Here is a 25,384-nt window from a genome sequence, read left to right as displayed (position 1 = left end):
TTGCAAGGCGGCGACTTGGACCTCGGTCCATTCATTCGCAAAATTCTACCATTTTGACACCTTTGCGGCATCTGACACTCACTTTGGCAGAAAAGTGCTTCAGGCCGCTGTGGCTGATACCACATAAGCCTCTTGTTGCCCACCCGATTGTTCGGGGACAGCTTTGGAACGTCCCCATTGTCCCTGTGTCCCCCAAGCTGACTTTGAGAAAAGGAGATTTTGTGTACTCACCGTTAAATCCTTTTCTCTTCAGTCACTTGGGGGACACAGGGCTTCCCTCCCTGGGATGAGGTTTTCACTTCCGTCAGACAAGTTAACCGTTTTTTCTCTCGTTAGCAGTTATTGGCTTTTTTGAAAAGTTACATTGCGTTATGTCATATCCTGTTGACTTTGGTACAAACTGAGCTCTTCTCTAGCCTGCTGGGGGTATAGCCAGTGGGGGAGGAGCCAGTTGTCTTTTTTGTAGTTGTGTCCTGCCTCCTAATGGTACTAGCTATACCCCATTGTCCCTGTGTCCCCCAAGTGACTGAAGAGAAAAGGATTTAACGGTGAGTACACAAAATCTCCTTATATATATATGTGAGAATGCTTTGACTTCTGGCCTTGGTTTGGATCGCCATTTGAGCCAGATTAACCATTATGCTGTGAAGATGGTCCTGTCTCCAGGGTCAGAAACACCATGGTCCTGTTAGCTTTGCACGAACAGGAAAACCTGTGAGAGAAGCACCGATGACAGACTACAAACACAGATCAATGTCTTAACATGCCTTGGTCATATACCCATTATAATTTTGATCCCATACATGGACCAATGAAGTGCTGTTTTAGTCAAATGACCAAATCGTTGCCCAATACGTTTGAGTACTTGCAGAAGCAAATTTATAAAATTAAGAAAAGCACCACAACAAAATATCACAATACATACTGAAAGATCTAACTTTATCAAAATGTGCCAATATGTCCTAGAGACTGCCCATTTTTCCACTTTTCATTTATATTGGACATTGGTAGCTTCTGCTTTAAGAGTGTGCTTGGACTCTTACGGCTCCTTGCAGCTTATCAATTAGGGCTTTCAAGGTGGAACTTACATGCTTGACTGACAAGAAGGATCTGGCAGCTTATGGTGGTCATACATCGGCCTATAAAAGCTGGCAACAGACCGAGTCAGCAGCTTATTGGCCCCTGTGTGGGGGCCCTCCGACGGGCTTTCCCGATCAATATCTGGCTGAAAGTTGGCCAGGATGTCGATCGGACAGGATTAAAAATCCCATCGCTACCGCATCTGTGATCGCACCACCCATATTCCATACATTATGATAAGATCATGGGGCCCTAGGGCCCACAATCGGATCAGCCCGATATCGCCCACCTCGAGGTGGGCATATCGGGGAGAGATCCGCTCATTTGGAGACAAATATCTACGTGTATGGCCACACTTATACAGACGCCCTCACACAGAGTCCGATTTCACAGTTTGCAAGTGATTTTTAACAGCAGTATATTTTACTCATTTGGTGGGTTTATGTCAGTGAGAAAATATCTAATCACAAACTAAAGGTGTAATCATGACTTTAATATTTCCATTGGACAAATTGTGTAGATTTGTATTTCTGGAAGGTTAAGAAAAATAAAATCCTCTTACCCGGTCCTACTGTGACCTCTGTTGAATGTTTGTTGATCACTTTGATCTTATCACTGAAGCCATTAGCCTTAACAATCTGCACTGCTGCATCTGACATCGGCTTGAATACCTGGCATTAGAACAGACTATCCAATTATTGGTGTTAAAATCTGCATGCTTTAATTAAATCATTTCAAATTATTTAACAGTTTTAGCAAAAGATCCACTATCCTTTTAGTAAACCATTACTCATTACTTTCTGACATTTCCTATCAAACATGAATTATGGATCTAAAAACAGAGGTATTTTGTTTGGATTTTGTGAGGATGGCTTTACTAAACTATGGTTTAATTCTGTGTGAATACACAGCTGAAGGTGAATGTAATAACATACATGTAGCTGTTGAATCCCCCATTAAAGGAATCGTTCAGTTTAAAAATAAAAACTGGGTAAATACATAGGCTGTGCAAAAAAAAAATGTTTCTAATATACTTAGTAAGCCAAAAATGTAATCTATAAAGGCTGGAGTGAGCAGATGTCTAAAATAACAGAACACTACTTCCTGCTTTGCAGCTCTCTAACTCTGAGATGAAGGGGGCAACATGGGACACAACAGTTCAGTGAGTTTTCAATTGATGCTTAGCATGCAGGTCAGATTCAAAAGCAAACAGTTATGACCCATGTTGCCCCCTCTTCACAAATAGTTTTTCTCTGGGCAAAATAACCCCCTGGATTTGTTAGAGCCAAACACTGGTATTACGACTTCTTAGCAGCTCAGATTTACTACTTCAAGTGGTTCGGATCGGATCCCTTGAAAACCAACTTGTAAAACCAAGCCACAATAGCGAGTTCAGTGGAATCTATAAAATACATTCCATCCTGCAGATTGTCTGATATTCAAACAAACCACCGGTCCTACTGTGACCATATAGTTTATGACTTGCAGTACAGAAAATTCTAAACACAGCTCCCGGGAACCACAGTATCCCTCAAGTCTTTGAATGTAGCCTGCACAACCTAGCAAAGAGACTCTCCAAATATAGCGCATAATGACTGGGGTGAAGCAACTAATACAGACTATGATTATTTAGTGTCTACCAGAGACAGGTTAATCCAGTTCAATATTATACATAGGCTCCATCAAATAAGCCTTAGGTTGTTCTGCATGTGTGGACGAGATTGGTCCCATTACCCCAAAGACGAACTACCTCCATTTCATTTGGCCATGCCCTGCAATTTGATCCTGGATGCAAACTTCAACCTATATTGAAATTAAAGCATGTCTGCAAAGATATATGAGGCAACCTCTGATGTTGATATTTACGGAGACAGGCCAGATCATTAATGCACATGACAACTGTACAACTATCATGTACTGAACTGAAGACAAAGAAAATGTAGAAAGAAATGCCCATATTTACTGTTTGTTTACTAGAAAAATGCAAATGCAGACTATGCATACAACAACGAATGCCAGGGTGCTTCACCTGTGGCAGCTTTGGACAAAAGAAAAAGTGGCAAAAAGAAAGCCGCTGTTAACTAAATCTCACATGACATCTACATTCAGTTTGCTAGAAGGTATGTGGGAGACACTGAATTTAGCTGCTAAATGCAGTCTGTAAAAAATCCTGAACCTTGGAAGAAGATTTGTCATCCAGATAAACTACAAACATCAAATTAAATCTCAGTCCAATAGAAAAATTGTGACTGCACTCATAATCCCCACTGCAACAGAGCTTGTGCACTTTTGCAAAGAGTAATGGAGACAAATTGCAGTGTCCAGATGTACAAAGCTGATAAAGAACTATCCACAAGCACACTCAAGGATGTAACTGCTGCCAAAGGTGCATCTATTAAATAATGACTTAAAGGGGGTGTATGCTAATACAACTAGTTATTTTGTGTTTTTTCACTCTGAATAATTTAAATCAGAGCTTGACAGAGAGTTTATCAGTGCCAAAAAAAAAAAGAAAAGCTAAAAAAGTTTGTGTGTTTGTGTAGAATCAGTTATCTGGAAACCCGTTATCCAGAAAGCTCCGACTTAGAGGAAGGCAATCTTCTATAGACAATATTTTAATCAAATAATTCATATGTTTAAAACGGATTTCCTTTCCCCTGTAATAATAAAACAGTACCTTGTACTTGATCCCAACTATGATACAATTAATCCTTACTGTTGGTAAAACAATCCTGTTGGGTTTATTTAATGTTCACATGATTTTTAGCAGACTTAAGGTATTGGGATCCAAATTAAGGAAAGACCCCTAATCCAGAAAAACCCAGGTCCTGAGCATTCTGGATAACAGGTCCCTTACTTGTGTTTACATATACGTGCCTGCTCTGCCCTATAAGAACAGTTTTTGCAGAAGACAGTAGCACTGTGCATTTCTGCAAATAAAGAAGAACTGTAACTGTACACTGAAGGGCAATTAAGCTGGTAAAAGGTATGGAAAATCTTAGCTATGAGGAAAGACTGGCCATATTGGGGTTGTTCACAATGGAGAAGAGGTACTCAAGGGGGGATTTGATAACTATGTATAAATATATAATGGGATCATATAACAAATCTCTCTAATGCTTTATTTACGATTAGGTATTTCCAGTTGACACAAGGTCACCCATTCCGCCTAAATATTTGGAAGGGGTTTTTCAGTGAGAGCTGTGAAATTAAAGCTATCTAATGTATCAGCCTCGTATAGGCTGATACATTAGATAGCTTTAGGATGGGGTTTTTCCCCTCTGAGGCAAATTTGAGAGGTTTCAAATGGGTAAGACATGAAAACTTCTTAGGGTAAATAATTTGTATAGGCACTAATTGGATAGCATTGTTAAATGCTGGTGAACTGCGACTGTTTGTTGACCTCTTAGTGCCTTTATCTCATGGTTCTTGTGAGTATGGTTCTAATTTTTCATTCTGTAATTCTTGTTTGTTAAAGGAAAACTATACCCCCAAAATGAATACTTAAGCAACATATAGTTTATATCAAATTGAATGACATATTAAAGAATCTTACCAAACTGGAATATATATTTACATAAATATTGCCCTTTTACATCTCTTGCCTTGAGCCACCATTTCGTGACTCTATCTGTGCTGCCTCAGAGATCACCTGACCAGAAATACTACAACTCTAACTGTAACAGGAAGAAATGAGGAAGCAAAAGGCAGAACTCTGTCTGTTAATTGGCTCATGTGACCTTACATGTGGTTTCTATGTGTGCACAGTGAATCTTACGATCTCAGGGGGCGGCCCTTATTTTTTAAAATGGCAATTTTCTATTTATGATTACCCAATGGCACATACTACTAAAAAAGTATATTATTATGATAATGGTTCATTTACATGAAGCAGGGTTTTACACATGAGCTGTTTTACTCAGTATCTTTTAATAGAGACCTACATTGTTTGGGGGGTATAGTTTTCCTTTAAATATTGTAAGACCCCTATTTGTTTTAACTTAATGCATAGTGCTGCGTAAATTGCTGGTGATATATAAACAAACGATAACGGTAGAGGCTCTGACCTCAATGGCATAACAGCAATCAGCACCCGCAGTGACAGCCATCATAGACAAAAGCCCGGTGCCCGTCCCAATATCCAGAACCACAGCTTCTTGACCTCTTTGCTTCACTCGTCGCACTGCAGCACAAATTCCCTGGTAATACTTTTCATTCTGCAAGAAACCATACACAGAGAAATCACTGGTGGAGCGCACATAAACAATCTGGGAAGAACATGATATTAATTGTACATGTATGACTGATGATGGGAGAAAATAAACTCAGATGATGTACTTATTGATTCTTACAGTGAACCAGTTCCAACTATTAAAAGATTATAATAAGCATATGCTCCTTGTATCAGGGCCAGTAAAAAAAAAAAAAAAAAAAAAAAAAAAAAGACACTTTTTTTCTCCATACTCACCCTGTCTTTGTCATGTAGCATATCAGCATAGGACGATCTGTGGAAGCATTTATGAAAGACAAATTATCAGAGGGTTGCTTTATGGGTCAACAGGGAATAGGGCCTCTTAAATCATAATATATACATACTGAACAGCTATTTAATTATTTTAAAACCGACAAGAGGTCCCAAAGTTCTATACAAATCTTAGGGGAGGGGGCTTACGCTGCAGATGCTTAGTGTGGTCAGGACTGTTTTCATATGTAACAATTTAAATATGGATGAAAGTCTACTCCATTACTAATCTGCAGCGTGTCAGTTTTTAAACAGAGTTAGTTCTACTGCTGGCATGCTAGAAGTTATAATCCAGAAGATTCAAGGTTAAGAAACAGTGTGTTAGATCATTCCTTGAAAATCAGATGCTGTATACTGCTGAGTATTCTTTGCACCTTAAAAATGTTGATATACATACGCATCCATATGTACATTGGAAAAGCATTGTAGTAACCCCATTAAAGGAGAACTCAACCCCCCCAATAATAAAAACCTCTACCCAGTACCCTACAGAGTCCCCCCTCCCTGCTCCCCCCCCTCCCGCAAAGGTGCGTGCCCCGAATCCTTTACTCACTTATAGGTGCAGAGTAAGCGCAGAAGAGCTCATGGGTGCCATCTTCCGGCTCTTCTGAGAGAGTGCCCTTTTGGTGCATGCACAGTTGGAGCAGTCTTCTGTTTCGAAGTAACTGCGCATGCACCAAAACAGACAGAGATTGCAGAAGGGAAGGAAGAGGAACCGAAGAATACCGAAGAGCTGGAAGATGGCACCCATGTGCTCCGCTGCGTCTACACTGCACCTAAAGTCGAGTTTGGGGCACTTATAGGTATTATCACCTAAGCGGGGGGGAGCAGGAAGGGGGACTATGTAGGGTTCTGGGTAGGGGTTTTTATTAGTGGGGGGTTGAGTTTTCTGTTAAGTGATTCTTATAGAATCACTTTAAACTAGGGAGTTTCCAATGTACATGCATTATTTTTTCTTACAGCTGTAATGATAAACAATCCGTTGTCTTCTGCTCGAACAGGCAGCCTCAGCGAGCACTACCTAAGTTGTTCAAGAAACTTAGGCAGCTGCAGCTCTTTGGATCAAAGACTTCACTGATAGCTACAAGCTTAGTTGCTTCTGATTGGCTCCTGCTGCACACTATGCTGTAGGAGACCTGTCAGATTACAGCAGATGCAAAGCACTGGCTGACTGAGGCTGCCTGTCAAAGCTGAAGACATCAGATTGTTTATCTTTACAGCTGTAAGAAAAATAATGCATGTATATTAGAAACGTCCTTGTTTTCTTACTGGAATGACTTTACATCCCTTTTTAAGATCTGATTTTACAAGACTGTATGCTCATGATTCAAGGAACATTTACCGTGCAATTTCTTGGTGGTAATCATAATGCTCATCTTCCTCCACCCAGTCCATAGCCCCAGTTGTAGGGTTAACTCGACCGCAAAATACCTTCATAGTAGGAAGGTGGTAAAGGATGGATATAACCTGCACATGATACATTGGATACATGTTAGACAACACACACGAACCCTTTTGAAAGCAGTACATGCTTGCTGCACATCTAGACAAACAAAGATGTTGCAGCATTGAGGCTCATCATTCACGAACAGACTAATCTGTGTGCATATGTTTAAAAACTGCCCTACTGGCAGTTCACAAGGTCAGGTTTAAGGGTAGAACTCCATGAGCATTTTCGTCAGATCGATGCCCGGTGACAAAATGCACGTGAGAAGACAGATGGAGTCAAAAGCGTCAATATATAATTGGACTGAATGAAAAGTCGGAGGTAACAACTACACGGTCCGACTGTCGGATGAAGACACTGCTTTCTGCGTCCACATCCGACAGTTCTGTCTCGTTGCATGCAATGTAGTTTTTACCTGCGACTTTTCTTTCAGTCCAATAAGAATCATGACGCTTGCATCTCAAGCCGACTTGTCACGTGCGTTTTGTCGGCGGGCGTTGATCCGACGAAAAACGCTTGTGGAGTTCTACTCTTAAAGACCAGGTATGTCTGATTTACAGCTGATGCAGAATCATGGTTTGTGCAGTTCTGCACCATAGAATCTGCCTTCATCAGGATAAAGATTCAAGTGCACAAACATTTAAACCCAACAGACCCCACCTTCTTCACCCTCAATTCCAACATGAGCAGGTGTAACATTTAACCCAGTGCATACTTCTATAAATTCAATTATTAAAGAAAATGTCCAAATAGAGTATTAGAGAGTCCTTGTGTGATCAAGTGTTCAAAGCAAATCCATGAAACACATTTTCATACATATTATTCATATAACATAAGAAATGTAATATCTTTACTCACTGCCAGTGGGGCTGTTACTTATATCTTAACTCTTTATTTATTCCCCTTTGTTTTATTGTTTTATTATGGTAAAATGCAAAAAAATAAAAAAAAAAAATTAAAAATGATCACCAGTTAAAAGACTGATAGCTCAAAAAATTGAAAAGGTTTGGTTCCCTTGTAAGAGTATCTTCCCTCTTTATTAACTCAAACCATGTTGAGTTTGTAGAGTAGTTCCCACTAGGGTTGCCACCTGCAGTATTTCACCGGCCTGGCCGGTAAAAATTAAGCTTGATTCCAATGTTATTAATAGGGAAAATGCATAAAAGTATTTTTTTTTTCAAGAAAATAATATGGACATTTTTTTTGGTTAGTTTATACATCTCAGTTGTCATAACACTGCTATATGTTTGAAGGTATTGAAAGTCACTGAAACATAATGTAACCCAATTGCATTATGTTGTGCAATCAAACCACCTGACTCTGTCAGAAATGCCACCTAATGTTTGCTGTTATTGTAAATTTGTTATTGGTTGGGAAAAAATGTAAAACACAATAAGTACAATTAAAAATGATAACCAGTGTTTTTTTGGTAGAATAAATACTCCCACTATGTTCAGTAAAGGTGAAACTCACCTCCAAGCTTTAACAGTAGCCTCCAAACCACAGACAGACAATTCCAAGTGCTGATTCAAGGCTTCACACAGGACAACTGAGAAAAAAACTACAAGAAAAAAACGAATACAGTCTAGTCTTCATGATCATTTAATTTAATAACTCTTCACTACTATTCGGATTGTAGCAAGATTACACGTGCATCCCTGATAACTAAAGGCACCAAATACATTTTATTCCCTTAATATGCATTTTATATGAAGACTACTTTTCAATATCCACAAATCCCAAATGTCACTCACGTGCTAGTGCAATGCCGAATCGAGTCTATAATGCTGTAAATATGGAAGCTGCCATGTTCCACAATACACCTCCTCCGGAAGCACGTGTATTATTCGTTGCCACATGCAAGATGGCGTATAGAAGATGAAATACGTGACGTCATTAAATAGGCGACCTGAGACAGAGAGTTACCATGGAGGCTGCTGTGTTGCGGGTTAAGCGGAAACGAGGTGCGGACCCAGCAGACGCTCTCATTCTTAGCTGTAAAAGGATCCGCACTGAAGACGAAACCAAAGAATCCAGCGCAGTGACAACACAAGTATTCAGGCTCGCCGCCACAGTGAAATCTGAGGCAAGGGGCCTATTGATGCTTAAGATGTTCCTTATTGATATACATTAAAATGTTCAGCAGACAATTGACTATAGCAAATTACTTTAACAAAGAGAATACTTAATCTCTATATCTAGATAAATTATTAGAAATACAACAGCATAATATCTTAAAGCATTGGGACTAGACACTGGAAATTTTATATAAAAATATCTGTAATTGCTTGCTCTACATTAAATAGATGAGTACTGCAACATATTGTATAGCACATCTGAAATAGAACGAGCTCTTGGGTCGAATTAAAAAAACGAGGTAGGATGTAAACCCATAGGAATAAGTTAGCAGTTAGTTGACATTGGTCAGCTGCATTAAGACTAATGAGAGTGAAGTTATGAATAGTTGCTGTGGTATACTTGTGAAATTTCCCCACAAAGGTTCTAAGGGAGATATTTATCAAAAGTTGAAATACAACTCACCACATGTCACCAGAATAAAATTATGCCTTTTTGTATACCATAGTATAGGATTTTTAGGGGCACACACTTGGGTGGGTGTCTAAGATACCTAGTGATCAGTATCGTAGTGAATTATCCTGAGAAACCATGTGCTTTAGAAGTAAGTCTAAATGGCTAAGCATATTATTATGTTATACAAACAGTTGTGTATAACTTACTTGTTTCAGTTGTGTAGTCTCTGAAAAAATAATTTAGAACACTTGATATGTTTATATTGAAATCCCTTTTTTTGTTTCTCATACATTTAGCTCCTTTAGCGTGATAATGGCTATATTACCCAGAAAGCTATGTTTTTTTATATTAACAAAGAATTGCATACCTCCTTATCTGTTGCTGTTATTTTTCCATTTTATTTAGATCCTCTTTACAAGCAATGTGGCAACTCTAGTTTGAATGGATATCTCCAAGACTATTTTGAGATTTACTTGCTCTACAGGGCTTATTTAGCAAAGGGTAAAAGTGAGAGTTCACCCTTTGATAAATGTGCCCCTAAAAATCCCATACTGGTGAATAGAGAGTGGTGGAATTCCCTTCTGACGGAGTGTGGTTAGAATGTTTCACATTATTCTCCGTCATAGAATGATTAGATCTCTATAGTTTCATTTGTTTGGCCAAAAAGATTGTCGATTGGCTGAAAGGAAGCAAAGAAATTCTAATTCCTGACTGACTGACCAATTGCATATACACCCCAATAGCATTGTGCCACTGGTGTAATTTAGGATACAACTAATAGAAATTGTAATACTGCAAAATCGATCAGCATTTTTTTTGGCCCATGTATTGAAGCCCCCGATGGGCCTACAGGACCAATATCGATCAGGCAAGTTTGAATATCCTGTCAGGACCTCACCAATTGGGCAGGTTTGAAAATCTTGTCAAGATCTTGCGAAACGAGAAACGAAAAAAGGGGAGTGTCCTGCCATTATTGAATGGATTGGTGTAAGCGACAGGTTCGGGGCATGTGCACCTGGACTCAGCCGGCTACAGGGTGAGCGTAGCTTGCATATTATTAATAGGCTTTTAGCTTATAGGGTTTGAGTGTGTCCATATTGATTGGGACTTAAATGATCTCCAGTTTGTCAATATCCTCTTGCAAGGGTTCTGTATGGATTGCATTTTTTTTACATAGTTGTGTATGATAGAAACAGATATATTCCTTTAAACACCTACTTTTAAGCCACTAAAACTGATTCCTGAATTCAGTTCATGAAGCATAAGAACTAGCTTTGTATCACTTCTTTCAAATGGTCTAACTTCTATTTTATTTTTTTTTTCAACAGAACGAGCCGTTACACAAATATGTTCGAGACGCAATTTCCCGAAATCAATCCTGCCTTACCTTGCGGCCTTCTTCTGAAAGCAAACAGAGGATCCAAGAAGAACTTAGAGCTTCTAAGGAAGCTGAACGTCAAGTCAGTCGCTATAGAATAATCTCAAGTCACCGACCCAATTCTGAAGAGGACAATGTTGGTGCAAGCCATCTGATAGGCTGCAGCAGTCAAGATGTGCCCAGTGAAACACAAGATGAGGCAAAAGCAACAGAAGCCACAAAGAGTCATATTTCTAGTCCCTTCCAGCTCTTTGATATGGTACAAGAGGAACCAGAACAAAAATATTTAGAGGTATGTGTGTTCATTGTGATGCCTCAAGAATTTTGACAGAAATGTTAAAAAGCCATTTAGATGAGGGATCTGTGTGGTATTATAGAAAATTGTTACTTTTAGGATTGTTATTCTTGTGACTTATCTAACAATATATAAATATAATTTAACAGAAAGATTCTGAACCTGAAACCATCCTGTGTAATTCTATCAAAATGATTCGAGAGCATTTAACCGTATCTGAGGCAGGACAGGAGTCAGAACATCGTGAGTACGTGGATGAATATGTATACGACATTTATTACTCTGAGGCATCGCAACATGGCTGGATCCAGGATATCCTCTATGTCCAGCCTTACACCGAGGAACAGGAATTGGTAGGAATTTTCAGACATAGTAAAATTTTGTCATTTTTGTATTAAGTAAATGTAGTCATTTATTTGGCTGACAGGCTCTGTTTTTTTCTCTGCACTAATCATCCAAACCAAAATAAGACTGACCAATGACTTCCATTAGTGCATATGTGATTTCTTTGGCAAACCAATAAATGAATGATCACACATCCAAAACTCCCTCATTACCTAACCCAGTATAGGTTGTGTGCTAGAAGCCAGAGAAAAGACTACAAAGCTTAACAGTGTTAAAGTGGTTTTTCACCTTTGAGATAACTTTTAGTATGATGTAGAGAGTGATATTCTGTGACAATTTGCAATTGGTTTTATTTTTTTATTTAAGGTTTTTGAGTTATTTGGCTTTTTATTCAGCAGCTCTTCAATTTGCATTTTAAGCAATCTGGTAGCTAGGGTCCCAATTACCCTAGCAACCATGCATTGATTTGAATAAAATACTGGAATATGTATAGGAGAGGCATGAATAGAAAGATGAGTAATAAAAAGTAGCAATAACAATTAATGTGTAGCCTTACAGAGCATTTGTTTTTTAGAAGGGTTCAGCGACGCCCATTTGAAAGCGGCAGAAGAGTAAGAAGACAAAGGCAAATAACTATGAAACTATAAAAAATAAATAATGAAAACCAATTCAAAAGTTTATTACAATTGGCCTTTCTATAACATAGTAAAAGTTACCTTAAAGGTTTACCACCCCTTTAAGTGCATAACAGTTACTGACCAGCACACCCAAAGAAACTTGCCTATAATTTCAAATGTACATTTATTTAAAATGCTGTCCTTCTATACATAGTAAGTATACCTTTTATTCCTGCACATTACTTTAAGGCATATGGGCAATTCAGTATGTTTTGACGTGTGCTAGATTTCTACCTCAGCACCTGAATGCAGACAAATCACTCAGTCACTCCGCATTCATTTTGTTGCCAATCATCTGGGCCTGTAGGCACATTTGCTTGTCAGGCAATTGTTTCTGAAAGATACTGAATACCACATTTTCAAGTTATCCCACAAGTCCAGGTGATTGCCTTAAAGGAAAACTATAACCCCAAAATGAATACTTAAGCAACAGATTTATAAAATAAAGTGGCATATTAAAGAATCTTACGAAACTGCAATATATATTTAAGTAAATATCTCTTGTGTTGAACCACCATTTCGTGATGCTCTGTGTGCTGCCTCAGAGATCACCCAATGGCACATACTACTAAAAAAGAATTTTATTATGAAAATGGTTTATTTACATGAAGCAGGGTTTTACATATGAGCTATTCTATTCAAAATATTTTCAAAGAGACGTACATTGTTCGGGGGGGTATAGTTTTCCTTTAAAATTATGGAGAGAGATTGCGAGCCTTTTGTGGCCTGCCCCTCCAAGCTGTAAACTCTATTGACAAAACACACTGTATCACCCCTTTTGCCATTGCTGTAAATAATTGCCTCTGCCTGTAATGGTGGCCATGCAAAAACCCAGTTCCACAAAATGCAATTGAATTTTCCTCTGTCAGATCTGCTAAATGTTAGTGAAATCTGGCCATCCATAAGAATTGAGTTTCAGGAATGTAAATATTTAGTAGTTACAGTGACATTTCAATACAGTATGAATATTATAGACTGTTGCTAATACGATCCAGTAGGCTGGCTATCTGGAATTTGCATACATCTCATATTTGGCAGTTCATGTACATCTTGTATACTTTGTGCTGCTTGTATTGCATCAGGTTTAGTTTCTGTGGTCAGATTCTAACCATACTGTATAATCAACTGTGTTTTTAGTGAACAACTTGCTCCTTTTCTTGAAACTGTCATTTGCTTCTCACATTACATAGGTATCTGAAGAGCCTGAACCTGAGGAAATATATGAGGATGAAGATGATGAAAACGAAGAGAACAACTGGAGAAATGATTATCCTGATGAAGAGGACAGTGACAGGGAGGAGCGATATATAGGTAAAAATGCTAAAACCTATTACAGCACATGATCTTTAAACCCAATGCGTAACTTTACTGGTGTGATTGAACTCTCTACTGAAAGGGACAAATTTAGTTATAAATGGAGATACTTTGAACTAGAGAGCCTAGTTTTCTTTTTTTCTTTTTTTTTAACCAATGTTTTTGTTTTGAAAGTGCCCTGATTTTTATTGTTTACTGTGCCTGTCCCTGTTTTCTTATAACTGCCTCTCTTGCATTTCTTTCTGTATGAAGCCTTTTACTTCATCAGTCACTACACTTCTGTATTCTACTTTTGCAAGAATTACTTTCCTACTGAATGCATTGATTTTAAAGGAAAACTATACCCAACAATGTAGGTCTCTATAAAAAGATATTGCATAAAACAGCTCATATGTAAACTCCTGCTTCATGTAAATAAACCATTGTCCATTTCTATTTATGGTAATCATAAATAGAAAACTGCCATTTTAAAAAAATAAGGGCCGCCTCCTGGGATCATGTTTCACGGTGCACTCAAACAAACCAAGCATGTTAGGTCACATGAGCCAATTAACAGACAGAGTTCTGTCTTTTGCTTCCACACTTCTTCCTGTTACAGTTAGAGCTGCAGTATTTCTGGTCAGATGATCTCTTAGGTACACACAGACCATCACAAAATGGTGGATCAAGGCAAGAGATGTAAAAGGGCAATATTTACTTAAATATATATTCCAGTTTGGTAAGATTTTTTAAATATGCCACTTAATATGATGTAATCTATCTGCCGCTTAAATATTCATTTTGGGAGTGTAGATTTCCTTTAATGTACTTGCTTTCCAACAAGCTGACCGGTGCTACCAAAATTTTTTAATAAGAAATTCCAGTCTTTGCATAGCTGCAATTTGTTGGTATTTATGTTGTTGTACAATTATTGCTTCAATGAAAGAAGTGGTTTTCTTGCAGACTACTTAAAAGTATGTTGTGTCAATTGAACAAGTAGGTTAAATAGTACATTTGTTGGAAAAATAGTTGTTACAAATAATGAGCATGTTGGCCTTGTATGCTATGGCGATTCTGGGGCTGCTGCCACCTGAGCCAGCAGCCCAGATGCCGCCCTCCTCCTCTCTGGCTCCGCGCATCATAGCGGGTCTAAGGGGGCAGCATCGCTAGTGCATTGAGCGCAATATCGCTCTCTGCACTAGCAGAGCCGAATTTCCGGGTTAAAACCCGGACGTTCGGCTCTTAAAGTTTCAAGAGGCGGCTTTTTGCCGCCCCATGTAACCGGCAGCTAGCTACCGGCCTTGGCAAGGTTCTTACATTGCCTCATGGCAGGAGCGGCCCTGCTTGTATGCCTCTGTTTCACTCAATGCAGCAAGTTACCCCAGCAATTCAGTAACCAGTTTGAGATTTATTCCAACAAATTAATTAAAAATATGAAGCTGACTGTGCACACTATAATAATAAAATAAAAAAAAGTTTTAAAATATGCTTATCAAAATGTTTAATAAACAGATGATATTGATGATATTGTATTATTTGTGAAGCGCAAATTTCCCCCTGCAGTGTTCCTGCTGCATGCACACAACGGACTAAAACTGTGCCCCTGTATGTGTGTGTGTGTGTGGCCGATCACTTTTTCTAAAACAAAAAAAAAAGTTAAAAATGGTTTGACCTAGAGTTTGCCAGATGAACTTTGAAAATATCAGCTAAACTATGGTTCTTCATAGTGCAGCCGGTCATAGTTTCCAAGTACACCAGACCTGAATTCATATGATGCTGCACTTATTACTGTTTAGGGAAGCTAGCACCTTCTTTAGCTAACGAGAGATATGGTTAGACTAGCAAATGTTGGTTTTATAGCCTTGGCCTAAAGATGAGAGAGAGAGAGAGCGCATCTTGAACATCTTGAAACTATAATAATGAAAATGACTGAAATTTAATATTTTATTTTTACACAATCTATGCAATTAAGAGGCTTTGTGGTACAATTACAAGTACATTAGAGGTCATTATAGACAAATAGCAGGGGACTTTTTACCCATAAAGAGGATCACCGTACCAGAGGCCACCCCTTCAGACTAGAAGAAAAGAACTTTAATTTTAAGCAACGTAGGTGGTTCTTCACAGTGAGGACAGTGAGGTTGTGGAAAGCATTGCTGGGTGATGTGATGGCTGATTCTGTTAATGCTTTTAAGAGGGACTTGGATGATTTCTTGGACAGACATAAAATCAAAGGCTTTTGTGATACTAAACTCTATAGTTAGTATAGAAATGGGCTTATATAATTTATGTGAAATTATGGAGGGTGTGTGTGGGGATGCTGGGTTTTCATTTGGAGGGGTTGAACTTGATGGATTTTTTCAACCCAATTTAACTATGTGGCAGTACATGTTATAAGATTACCAGCCAAACTTAATGTCAGGCAATGTAACTTTATAATAGATGTTTTAGTAATTTCATAATTAACAACAATAAAGCTGACATCAAGTGGCATATTTATCTGTGGGCAAAATACATTTCTCCTCGATATTTATTGAAAGATAATCCTGTATCCAATTAATTTTGGACATGTTGCCTCTATGTTAGAGTAGCCAGTAATATGTTAGAATTTTTGGAATACTGTATAAAGTTTAGATTTTGGATCCAGTTAGATGAGACATATAGCATAACTTAAAACCCCTCAGATCTTGTAGACAGTAATGAATAATATATGGTGCTGACTGGACTTTGGGCTAAAAAAATATCTCTAAAAATGACTCTTTAATTGAAGCTCCCCATAGATTTGCTACAAGCCCTGTTCATGAATCAAATGAAGGGTGGGCATGTCCTATTGGTCCCTGCCAGAAGCACAGTAGGAGGGGGGATTGCCAATCGCAGCCCTGCAGGCACACAAACAGCCTTTCAGTTCCCCATCAGGTCATTCTAGTTGCTGATTGGCTCTTATCCTACAGTGCAGTTTGCTCCCCTGCGCAGCCTAGGAAAGTAGGGTTTTTGCGAAAATTTTTAATAAATCAACACAGAACACTACTTTTTTAAGATCATTCCTTATTTAATGAATAAAGTACCCCCTCTTGTAAAATATAAGGATATTATAACTTACAGAGGAGTTCCATGAACATATAAAAGCACAAGGCCGAAGGAATTTCAAGGTAACTTCAATATCTGTTGGAGCAGAAGTTAATGGGAACAAGTTTATAAACTTGTTGAATGACCGAGATTGCCAGATCCAGTACAGGATGATTTCTAGTTGGCTTCTCAATATCTTGTAACATAAAACTAAGGATCCAGAACATATAGCAAATGTGCAAGTAGCTGAACCCCAGGGTAGTAGTGACCATGTTATCTCAGTTAATGTTTGTTGCAAAAACCTAATACATACTGGGGCGACAAAGAAAAGCAAAATTTTGTTTCTTAAGGGCGGTACTCCAGAGCACAGATTGGGTAGTTATGTTTGCTGCTAGAAACACAGAACAGAAATATTTCTCATTGAAATTAAATAATTATTAAATCATTACTGTTCTCAATGAATTCCCTTAAGAATTAGGGATGCACCGAATCTACTAGTTAAGGATTCGGCAAAATCCCAAATCCTTTGTGAAAGATTCACAGAATACTGAACCAAATCCGAACCCTAATTTGCAGGGCGCACAGTTAAAATATTAGGATACACAGCTTCTTCAGGGAGAATGGCGACACACAACGCATGTGGCAGGGCATCCAGGCTATCTCAAACTACAGGTCAACACCATCTGCCTGTGACGCCTCCGTTGCAGATGCGCTGAACGACTTCTATGCACGGTTTCAAGCACAGAACAACACAGGAATGAGGAAGACCATCACTCTGCCTAGTGATCAGGCAGTGATCACCTCCACTGTTCCGAAGTGCTTCAAAACCACCACCATTGTCCCTGTGCCGAAGAAGTCATCAGCGTCCTGCCTCAATGACTACCGTCCTGTGGCACTCACCCCCGTCATCATGAAGTGTTTTGAAAAGCTTGTCAAGGAACAAATCAAAACCCTGCTGCCACCAGCACTGGACCCACTACAGTTTGCATACTGTCAAAATCGCTCAATAGACAATGTAATAGTCACCACCCTCCATCTTGCCATCTCTCATCTGGATAAAAAAGACCCCTACGTTTGAATGCTGTTCATAGACTTCAGTTCATCATTCAACACTATCATTCCTCTGCATCTGATAGAAAAGCTGAGCCTGCTTGGACTGAACACCTCCCTCTGCAGTTGGGTTCGGGACTTCCTGACCTCAGTCAGTCAGGATTGGAAACATCATCTCCAGAACCACCACACTGAGCACCCAAGCCCCTCAAGGCTGTGTGCTTAGTCCTCTACTGTTCACTCTGCGAACTCATGACTCTGCAGCCACACACCGCACAAATCACATCATAAAGTTTGCTGATGACACGACTGTGGTGGGTCTCATCAGCAATAATGATGAGTCACCATACAGAGAGGAGGTGCAGCGGTTAACAGACTGGTGCAACCAGCCAACAACCTGTCTCTCAATGTAGACAAAACAAAGGAGGTGGTTGTTGACTTTAGGAAGATTAGGAGTGACCACCTGCCACTGTACATCCACGGCTCTAATGTGGAGATCGTCAAAAGCACCAAATTCCTTGGTGTCCACCTGCTGGAGAACCTCACTTGGTCCCACAACACCAGCTACTTAACCAAAAAAGCCTAACAGCGCCTCTACTTCCTGCGCAAGCTGAGGAAATCCCATCTCCCACCATACTTAAAACCTACTACAGAAGGACTATCGAGAGCATCCTGAGCAGCTGTATCACTGTCTGGGCTGGGAACTGCACTGTCATGGAGCGCAAGACCCTACAGAGGATAGTGAAGACAGAAGAGAAGATCATAGGTGTCTCTCTTCCTTCCATCACGGACATTTACACCACTCGCTGCATCCGTAAAGCCACCAGCATTGTGGCTGATCCAACTCACCCTTCACACTCACTGTTCACACTCCTGCCATCTGGAAAAAGGTACCGAAGCATTAGGGCCCTCACTACCAGACTGTGTAACAGTTTCTTCCCCCAAGCCATAAGGTTCCTGAATACTCAGGGACCTGACAGATCTCTCTCGCACACATACTCCACCTGACCTTACTATATACCACAACGTTACACAGACACTGTATGTATGTATATGTATATATATATATATATATATATATATATATATCCATTGGATACAATTGTTTTCTATGAGCACATCTGCACTTTATCAGGTTCTTTAACATGTTCTTACTACTATCATATCACAAGGATACACCCATCATGTCTGACATTTAGCATTATTTAAGTGGTGGTTCACCTTTAAAGGGCACCTATCACACCCAAAATCAAACACATATTAACAATCTGACCAGTACAACATAAACACGTTTAATCAAACTACATATATAGTTTTTTGAAAAAAACTGCAGGTTTTAAAAAATCCCTTTCTTTGTCAAATGGGTTCTTTCAGTGAGGGAGGCCATACTGAGACTATAACAGAGACTATAATATGCAAATTTCAGGAGCATGCTCAGATTGTAACACTGCTTTGAGTATTCTACCCAGAATGCCTTGTTTTAGTAAACTCCTCCACTAGAAGTATCAGGAGATTTCCCTATCTTGTCCCCTGCTGGTGATGTTATTATACAAATGAAGGGCACACACAAACTTCCAGCAGGTGGCAGCACTACTGAACAGCAGCTAACACAGAGGTTTGGCTGATTTGAAAATAGCTTACAAGGGTTGATAAGCAACCAAGGAATTTCAACTGAGCATGTGCGAGATTTCAGAGCTGCAGTTGGCTGGGAAGATATAGGAAGGAGGAGCCAGTGAAATCCAAGATGCCTGCCTCAGCTAGAACTGCAGGGGAGATCTTGCAGAAGGTATAGTGAGCTGATGATTTACATTATACAAACAATTCTAACTGTTTTAAAAATCAGATTTCTTGTACTTTCACATAGTGTATTTACTTAGGAAATGATTTTAGTTATGATTGGTGCCCTTTAAGGTAACTTTTACTATCTTATAGAATAGCAAATTCTAAGCAACTTTTCAGTTGGTTTTCATTATTTATTTTTTATAGTTTGTTATTTGCCTTTTTCTTTTGACTCTTTGCAGCTTTCAAATGGGCGTCACTGACCCCTTCTAAAAAAACAAATGCTCTGTAAGGCTACAAATGTATTGTTATTGCTACTTTTTATTACTCATCTTTCTATTCAGGCCTCTCCTTTTCATATTCCAGTCTCTTATTCCTCTTATTCAAAAAAAAGCACGCTTGCTAGGGTAATTTGCACTATAGCAACCAGATTGCTGAAATTACAAACTGGAGAGCCACTGAATAAAAAGCGAAATAACTCAAAAACCTTAAATAATAAAAAATGAAAACCAATTACAAACTGTCTCAGAATATCACTCTCTACATCATACTAACAGTTATCTCAAAGGTGAACAACCCCTTTAACATATTACATCTGCAGGTCGTGCACTGTCTTGTCCTGTCCCTGCACTGTGCTGACCTATCTTGCAGAAGTTACATATTTTTGCACTTGCACTTTTTGTCTGTTGTCCGGTACATCTATGTTGTGTGTAGCACCATGGTCCTAGAGGAATGTTGTTTCGTTTCACTGATTCGGCCAGGTACTTGGATTCAGTCGAATCCTGCTGAAACAGACCGAATCTAGAACCCTGGATAAATAAAATAAAAATAAAGCTTTTGAAGAACCACCCTATCTGTCTAAAGCACTATTAAAGAAGAGGAAACCATTTAAAAACTACAAGTTGAAAAGATGCAGGTTTAGAATATGGCTCTATTAATAATGAAAAGAGTGTTGTTAAAGGAGAACTAAACCCCTGTACCAAAAAAAGCCCCCTTTTACTGCCTGGCATTACCCCTAAAATGCAGAGCAGCGGATCTCCAGGGACTCTACTCTGATTTGCACATGCGCAGTTGAAGTCGATTCCTAACTTGGCCCAACTGCACATGCTCCCACAGGCTTTGTGTCCCCGTAGAGTTCCAAATGATTATGAATCAGCGGAAGATGGCGACCTGGAGCTCCGCTGTGCTGCATTTTTTTTAAAGGTTTTTTTTTTTTTTAGTAATGTTACTAATGAGAGGGAGAGGGGGGCAATTTTTTTGGTATAGGGGGGGTTAGTTTTCCTTTAATAGAGGATACAGAAAAGGCAAATATACATATTTGGTTCTTTTCTTTAGTATTCAATTGAGGACCCACCCAATATGGGCACAGATGACTTGGTTCCATCTATTAGTGGTTGACGCAGGATATGATGCATAAGTTTACTCAAAATCAATGTGAACAAGGCACCAGGGCCTTACAGAGCTTCGTCCAGTTTTAGCCAGGCCTCTGGTTGTGAGCCTTTTAAAATTCCTCTAAATAGCCCCCAGAATTGCATAACTTTCTCCCAGAATCCAATTTTACTTTGTTTCTCTATTTCAGCTTAACTGCAGCTCTTTTAGTTACTACCTTGTCTAGTGTGAAACTCCATACCTTTTTCCTATCTGAGCTCTCTTTCTGTCTCTTACTATAAAGACCCTTAAAGAGTTGCCTACTGCACATGCATGATTGATTTCCCATGGGGCAAAGCCAGCGAGCTAGTATACTGTTTACATTCATACTTCAAAATGCAGGAGGATTGTGCTGCCCCAAGCTCAGTGTGACTGACAGATTTGACTTTCCCTTCAGGTTTTGCTGGTCAGAAAGTCAAACCCAGGACTTAGCAGTGGGCTTTAGTGCTTTGTTGGGAAAAACGCATTCCTATCATTCATAGCAGATCTGTCCATCATCTTAAAGGGGTGGTTCACCTTGAAGTTAATATAGATATAGAGATATATATATGTAGATATATATATCTATATATATATATATATATATATATATATATATATATATATATATATATATATATATATATATATCTCTATATATATATATCTATATATATATATATATATATATATATGTGTATATATGTGTGTGTGTGCAACTTTTCAATTGGTCTTTGTTAGTTTTTTTTACAGTTTTTTTTAATTCTTTGCCTTCTTCTGACTCTTTGCACCTTTCAAATGGGGGTCACTGACCCACCCAAAAAACAAATACCCTTAAGGCTACAAATGTATTGTTATTGCTATTTTTTATTAATTATCTTTCTATTCAGGTGTCTCCTATTCATATTCTAGTCTATTATTCAAATCAGTGCATAAGAATAATAAGAAATGAAAACCAATTGCAAATTTTCTCAGAATATCACTCTCTACATCATACTAAAAGTTAACTCAAAAGTGAACAACCCCTTTAAAGGAGAGACATATTTTGGACAGGTAAGCTGGAAGGTTGATCAGGGGATTTCTCTTGTAAGACCATTCCCCAATGTTCAAGCCACCTCAAAATATGGAAACATTCTCCATAGACTTGCTTCACTTCTTTGTTCCATTCTACTCTTCTTTTTTCTTCTTGGTACCAGTTGCCCCATTTATTTTCCTCCCTAAGTCTTGTATTGTGCATCTTTCTCTTACTTTCTCCATCCCTTCCAGCTTTCATCTCTGGCACTTTTTTCACCAATCAAAATTTTCTGATATTACCAAGCTCCATTTTGCATCCTTTATCAGTACTCTTTATTTAGTGTTTTTGCTTTCTATCCATTTGTCATTGGACCCCATGCATCTCTTCTGCTCTTCCCTCCCATTTGTAACCTTTTTCTGTTTTCTTCTTTGCACTATGCTCTCCATTCATTTGCCACATACTTTCTATTTGTGGGGGTTTCTATTTCTTTCTGTTCCTTTTGGTCTGTTTGTTTGGCTCAACCCCACTCTCTTTTACAGTGATATAATTTCTGACTACACTACTAATACTGCAGCCACCCCAATATACAATCAATCAACAAACACCAGCTCTCTGGTTAGGAAAACTAAATGCACCACACGAGGAAAACCTGCTGGCACCAGGCCATTAGTTGCATTGCATCTCCTAGTAACAAAACAGTTTCCCCTGTATGCTACATTTACAATAGACAATTGTTGTTAAAGAAAATCACGCTGTGTGAATGTTCCAGAAGCTTGAAATTACTCACACAAAGTAAAAAACATATTGTTTGTATGGCACCCAGCCCATATTCTGGTCTAGCTTGTTTGTCTAGTCACATCAGTCTGTGTCAATTTTAGTACTGATACGACATGTGAATTGCTGATAATTTCTCAGGGCAGTTATTGTTTCAAGGTGGGGAGAGAATTTTCTTAGAAGGAAAGTTAGTTATGCATTTTATTACCAATAGATTAGCCACACTGGGGCAAGCCAGAATACTATATTTATTCTGCAGAATGCTTTACCATACCTGATTAAACTGCCATATAAGTTCTCTCTGCTTGCAATAGATTGCAGCCACCATATCAGATTAGGGTCAGACTGGGTACAAATCAGCCTGCTGAAATCCACAGGCTTATTTCAGCCTCCGACCGCTAGTTGAATCTTCGTGTCCGTTCCAGTCTGGAAGCTCCGGTGTGAACAGACTTGGTGGATTTTGGCTCAAAATGCAAAGTCTTGCTTTTCTTCGCCTAAATCCACTGTGGCTGACACCAAGCCCATGTGTAAATGATAGGAGGAAAGGAACTCATTGGCTTTTTTCACAGAGGACTCAGGGCAACAATAATGTGAGTGTTTATAGTTGTATTTACCTAGACCTGTTTGATAAATTTTACCCTTTCCTTTTTTAAAGGAACTGAATTGACCATTGCTTAAAAGTTGTTTGTTTTTGTTTTTTGTCAAGCTTTTTTTAAGATTATGTAAGTAAGTAGAGGTTATATTTTATTAGGTAGGTTTCTTTATCAGAACATCACAATTATGCCAATAAATAGGCTCCCTGTAAATAACTTGTACCAACTAATGCTGAGCCCTAATCTGACCACATGTTGGACTGCAAAGCATATGTTAAACTCAATAAATCTGAAAACCATTGTTCTGTGAGATTTATGAATTCTGTTGACAAAAAGGCCTTGAAAGGTGCTGTTTTTCCCAGAGAAGACTAGCAGTCACAACAACCTTTTGCCTCTTTGGGTCATGTCACTGATAGAACCTGAGCGTCCATTCCATGGTGAGGACATGTTGCAATAACTGACACTGACACTATGTATATGTCTAGTTATTTTTGTTTTCCATAGCTCATGTTCTGTCTGCTGCAGATCAGGTTTAATTCAAACACAAATCCAGTCTTGTAGCTAATTGCCCTGCCTCATTCTTTAGGTTATTATGAAGACGGTGATGAAGAAGAAAGAAGTGCAGGGCACGCCTGGAAAATGTACCATCGTAGTTCATTACGGGAAATTGGGGATGATGATGATGATGATGATGAAAATGCAGATTTGTATTAAAAATCAAAAAATAGATCATGCAGGATCAGTGTGGTCTGGAGAATTTGGGGTATTTTTACATTTCACTTCTATGCACTTTAGAATTTTTAGGCATAAGTATTTTCATACATGATGGAACTCCTTTATTAATGGAGAATACCTGTATTTTTTTTCAAGTGGTGCCAAAACCTTATGATTTATATGCATAATATTTTAAAGTTAAGCCATTATTATATTAATAAAGAATTGAATTTGATGCATGATACAGATTTGTCCCACTCTGTGATATTCATCTGTTATATAGGTAAGCATTACAGGTATGGGACCTGTTATCCAGAAAGTTCGAGACCTGGGGTTTTCTGGAAAAGGGATCTTTCCGTGATTTGGATCTTCATACCTTAGCAACCAGATAGCTGAAATTGCAAACTGGAGAGCTGCTGAATAAAAAGCTAAATAACTCAAAAGCCACAAATAAAATAAAAAATGAAAACCAATTGAAAATTGTCTCAGAATATCATACTTGAAGTTAAATTAATGTAAACGACCCCTTTAATGATCATATTATGAACACACCATGAATATAAACCTTTTCACGTAGAAAGAACATTCTTAAAATAATTAAAAATTCTATACCTTTATGAATAAAAAGTTACTTTTCGCTATGTATAAATGTCTGTTTTTTCCTCACCTTCTAACAAACCGTCACTGCCAGAGAACACGAGAAGTATCAACTGATAATGGATGTGCAGACAACTCCATTAATAAATATTACATAGTAGAAGAGTTATATATGCGTCGCACCATCCGTATACCGTGATTGTGGTGTAATAAAAGAAAGTTAAATAAATGTATTTCATGCGTACAAAATTAATTTGTGATCATCAAATAGTTCATTGTGTTTCAATCGCATTAAATTCATTTAAGTTCATTGTGTGTGTCTCAATGTTGTAATTGCAATTACTTATAAATTCATAGGTTAGTGCCTTATATAATTCATCTCAATAGCTCCCTAGAGAATTCATGTTCAGCAGCAGTCATATGTTACTATGTTACATTTAACGCATTGATTAAAAAAAATAGAGCACGTTGTTCATGGGTTAAAAACAATTAAAAATGAATGCAGTGTTGATCTAGTCTTAATAATGAGGGATCTTGCTTAGTAGCAATAAATTATTTAATTAATCCCACCTAGATCCTGACATCCAACAGAATAACCCTCATACACAAACTTTTATACTTAGGGTATGTGCGGCGAAAATGGAAAAATGTGTGATCTTAGTTTAAATAGTAAACAATAGAGCCGGTAACTATGAGCATATATCAACACCAAATAACAATTAAGTCCAGCGGATCTGATGTGCCAAAGGAATTGTGTTTCTAGCACTTTGTCCTCTCGGAAGCACTTAAAGGGCAACTTAAGTCTAAAAATAGAATAATG

General features: G+C 38.4%; 2 protein-coding genes across 3 annotated transcripts in view; one reads left to right on the top strand and one right to left on the bottom strand.

Annotated features, from left to right (window-relative positions):
- Positions 1-8,936, bottom strand: part of prmt7.L (protein arginine methyltransferase 7 L homeolog) — a 64,229-nt gene extending 55,293 nt beyond the window's left edge. Inside the window, exons 1-6 of one of the 2 annotated variants that reach the window (XM_041589146.1) lie at positions 8,804-8,936; positions 8,523-8,610; positions 6,945-7,069; positions 5,549-5,585; positions 5,148-5,297; positions 1,643-1,751 (exon numbers count right to left, since the gene is read on the bottom strand). In XM_041589146.1, the coding sequence (XP_041445080.1) occupies positions 1,643-1,751; positions 5,148-5,297; positions 5,549-5,585; positions 6,945-7,039 (391 nt within the window). In that variant the 5' untranslated portion in view covers positions 7,040-7,069; positions 8,523-8,610; positions 8,804-8,936. 2 annotated transcript variants of the gene reach the window in all.
- Positions 8,937-8,960: 24 nt separating this feature from the next.
- slc7a6os.L (solute carrier family 7 member 6 opposite strand L homeolog) lies at positions 8,961-24,418 on the top strand. Its single transcript, NM_001097811.1, is given in 5 exon segments — positions 8,961-9,135; positions 10,910-11,251; positions 11,404-11,607; positions 13,467-13,587; positions 23,840-24,418. Coding segments are annotated over 5 exon segments (954 nt in total). The 5' UTR covers positions 8,961-8,976; the 3' UTR covers positions 23,968-24,418.
- The last annotated feature ends 966 nt before the right edge of the window (positions 24,419-25,384 follow it).

This window comes from Xenopus laevis, chromosome 4L, assembly GCF_017654675.1.
Source record: "Xenopus laevis strain J_2021 chromosome 4L, Xenopus_laevis_v10.1, whole genome shotgun sequence".
In the NCBI taxonomy this organism is placed as follows: domain Eukaryota; kingdom Metazoa; phylum Chordata; class Amphibia; order Anura; family Pipidae; genus Xenopus; species Xenopus laevis.
Note: the sequence above shows the minus strand (reverse complement) of the source record. Positions and strands in the feature narration are given on the sequence as shown.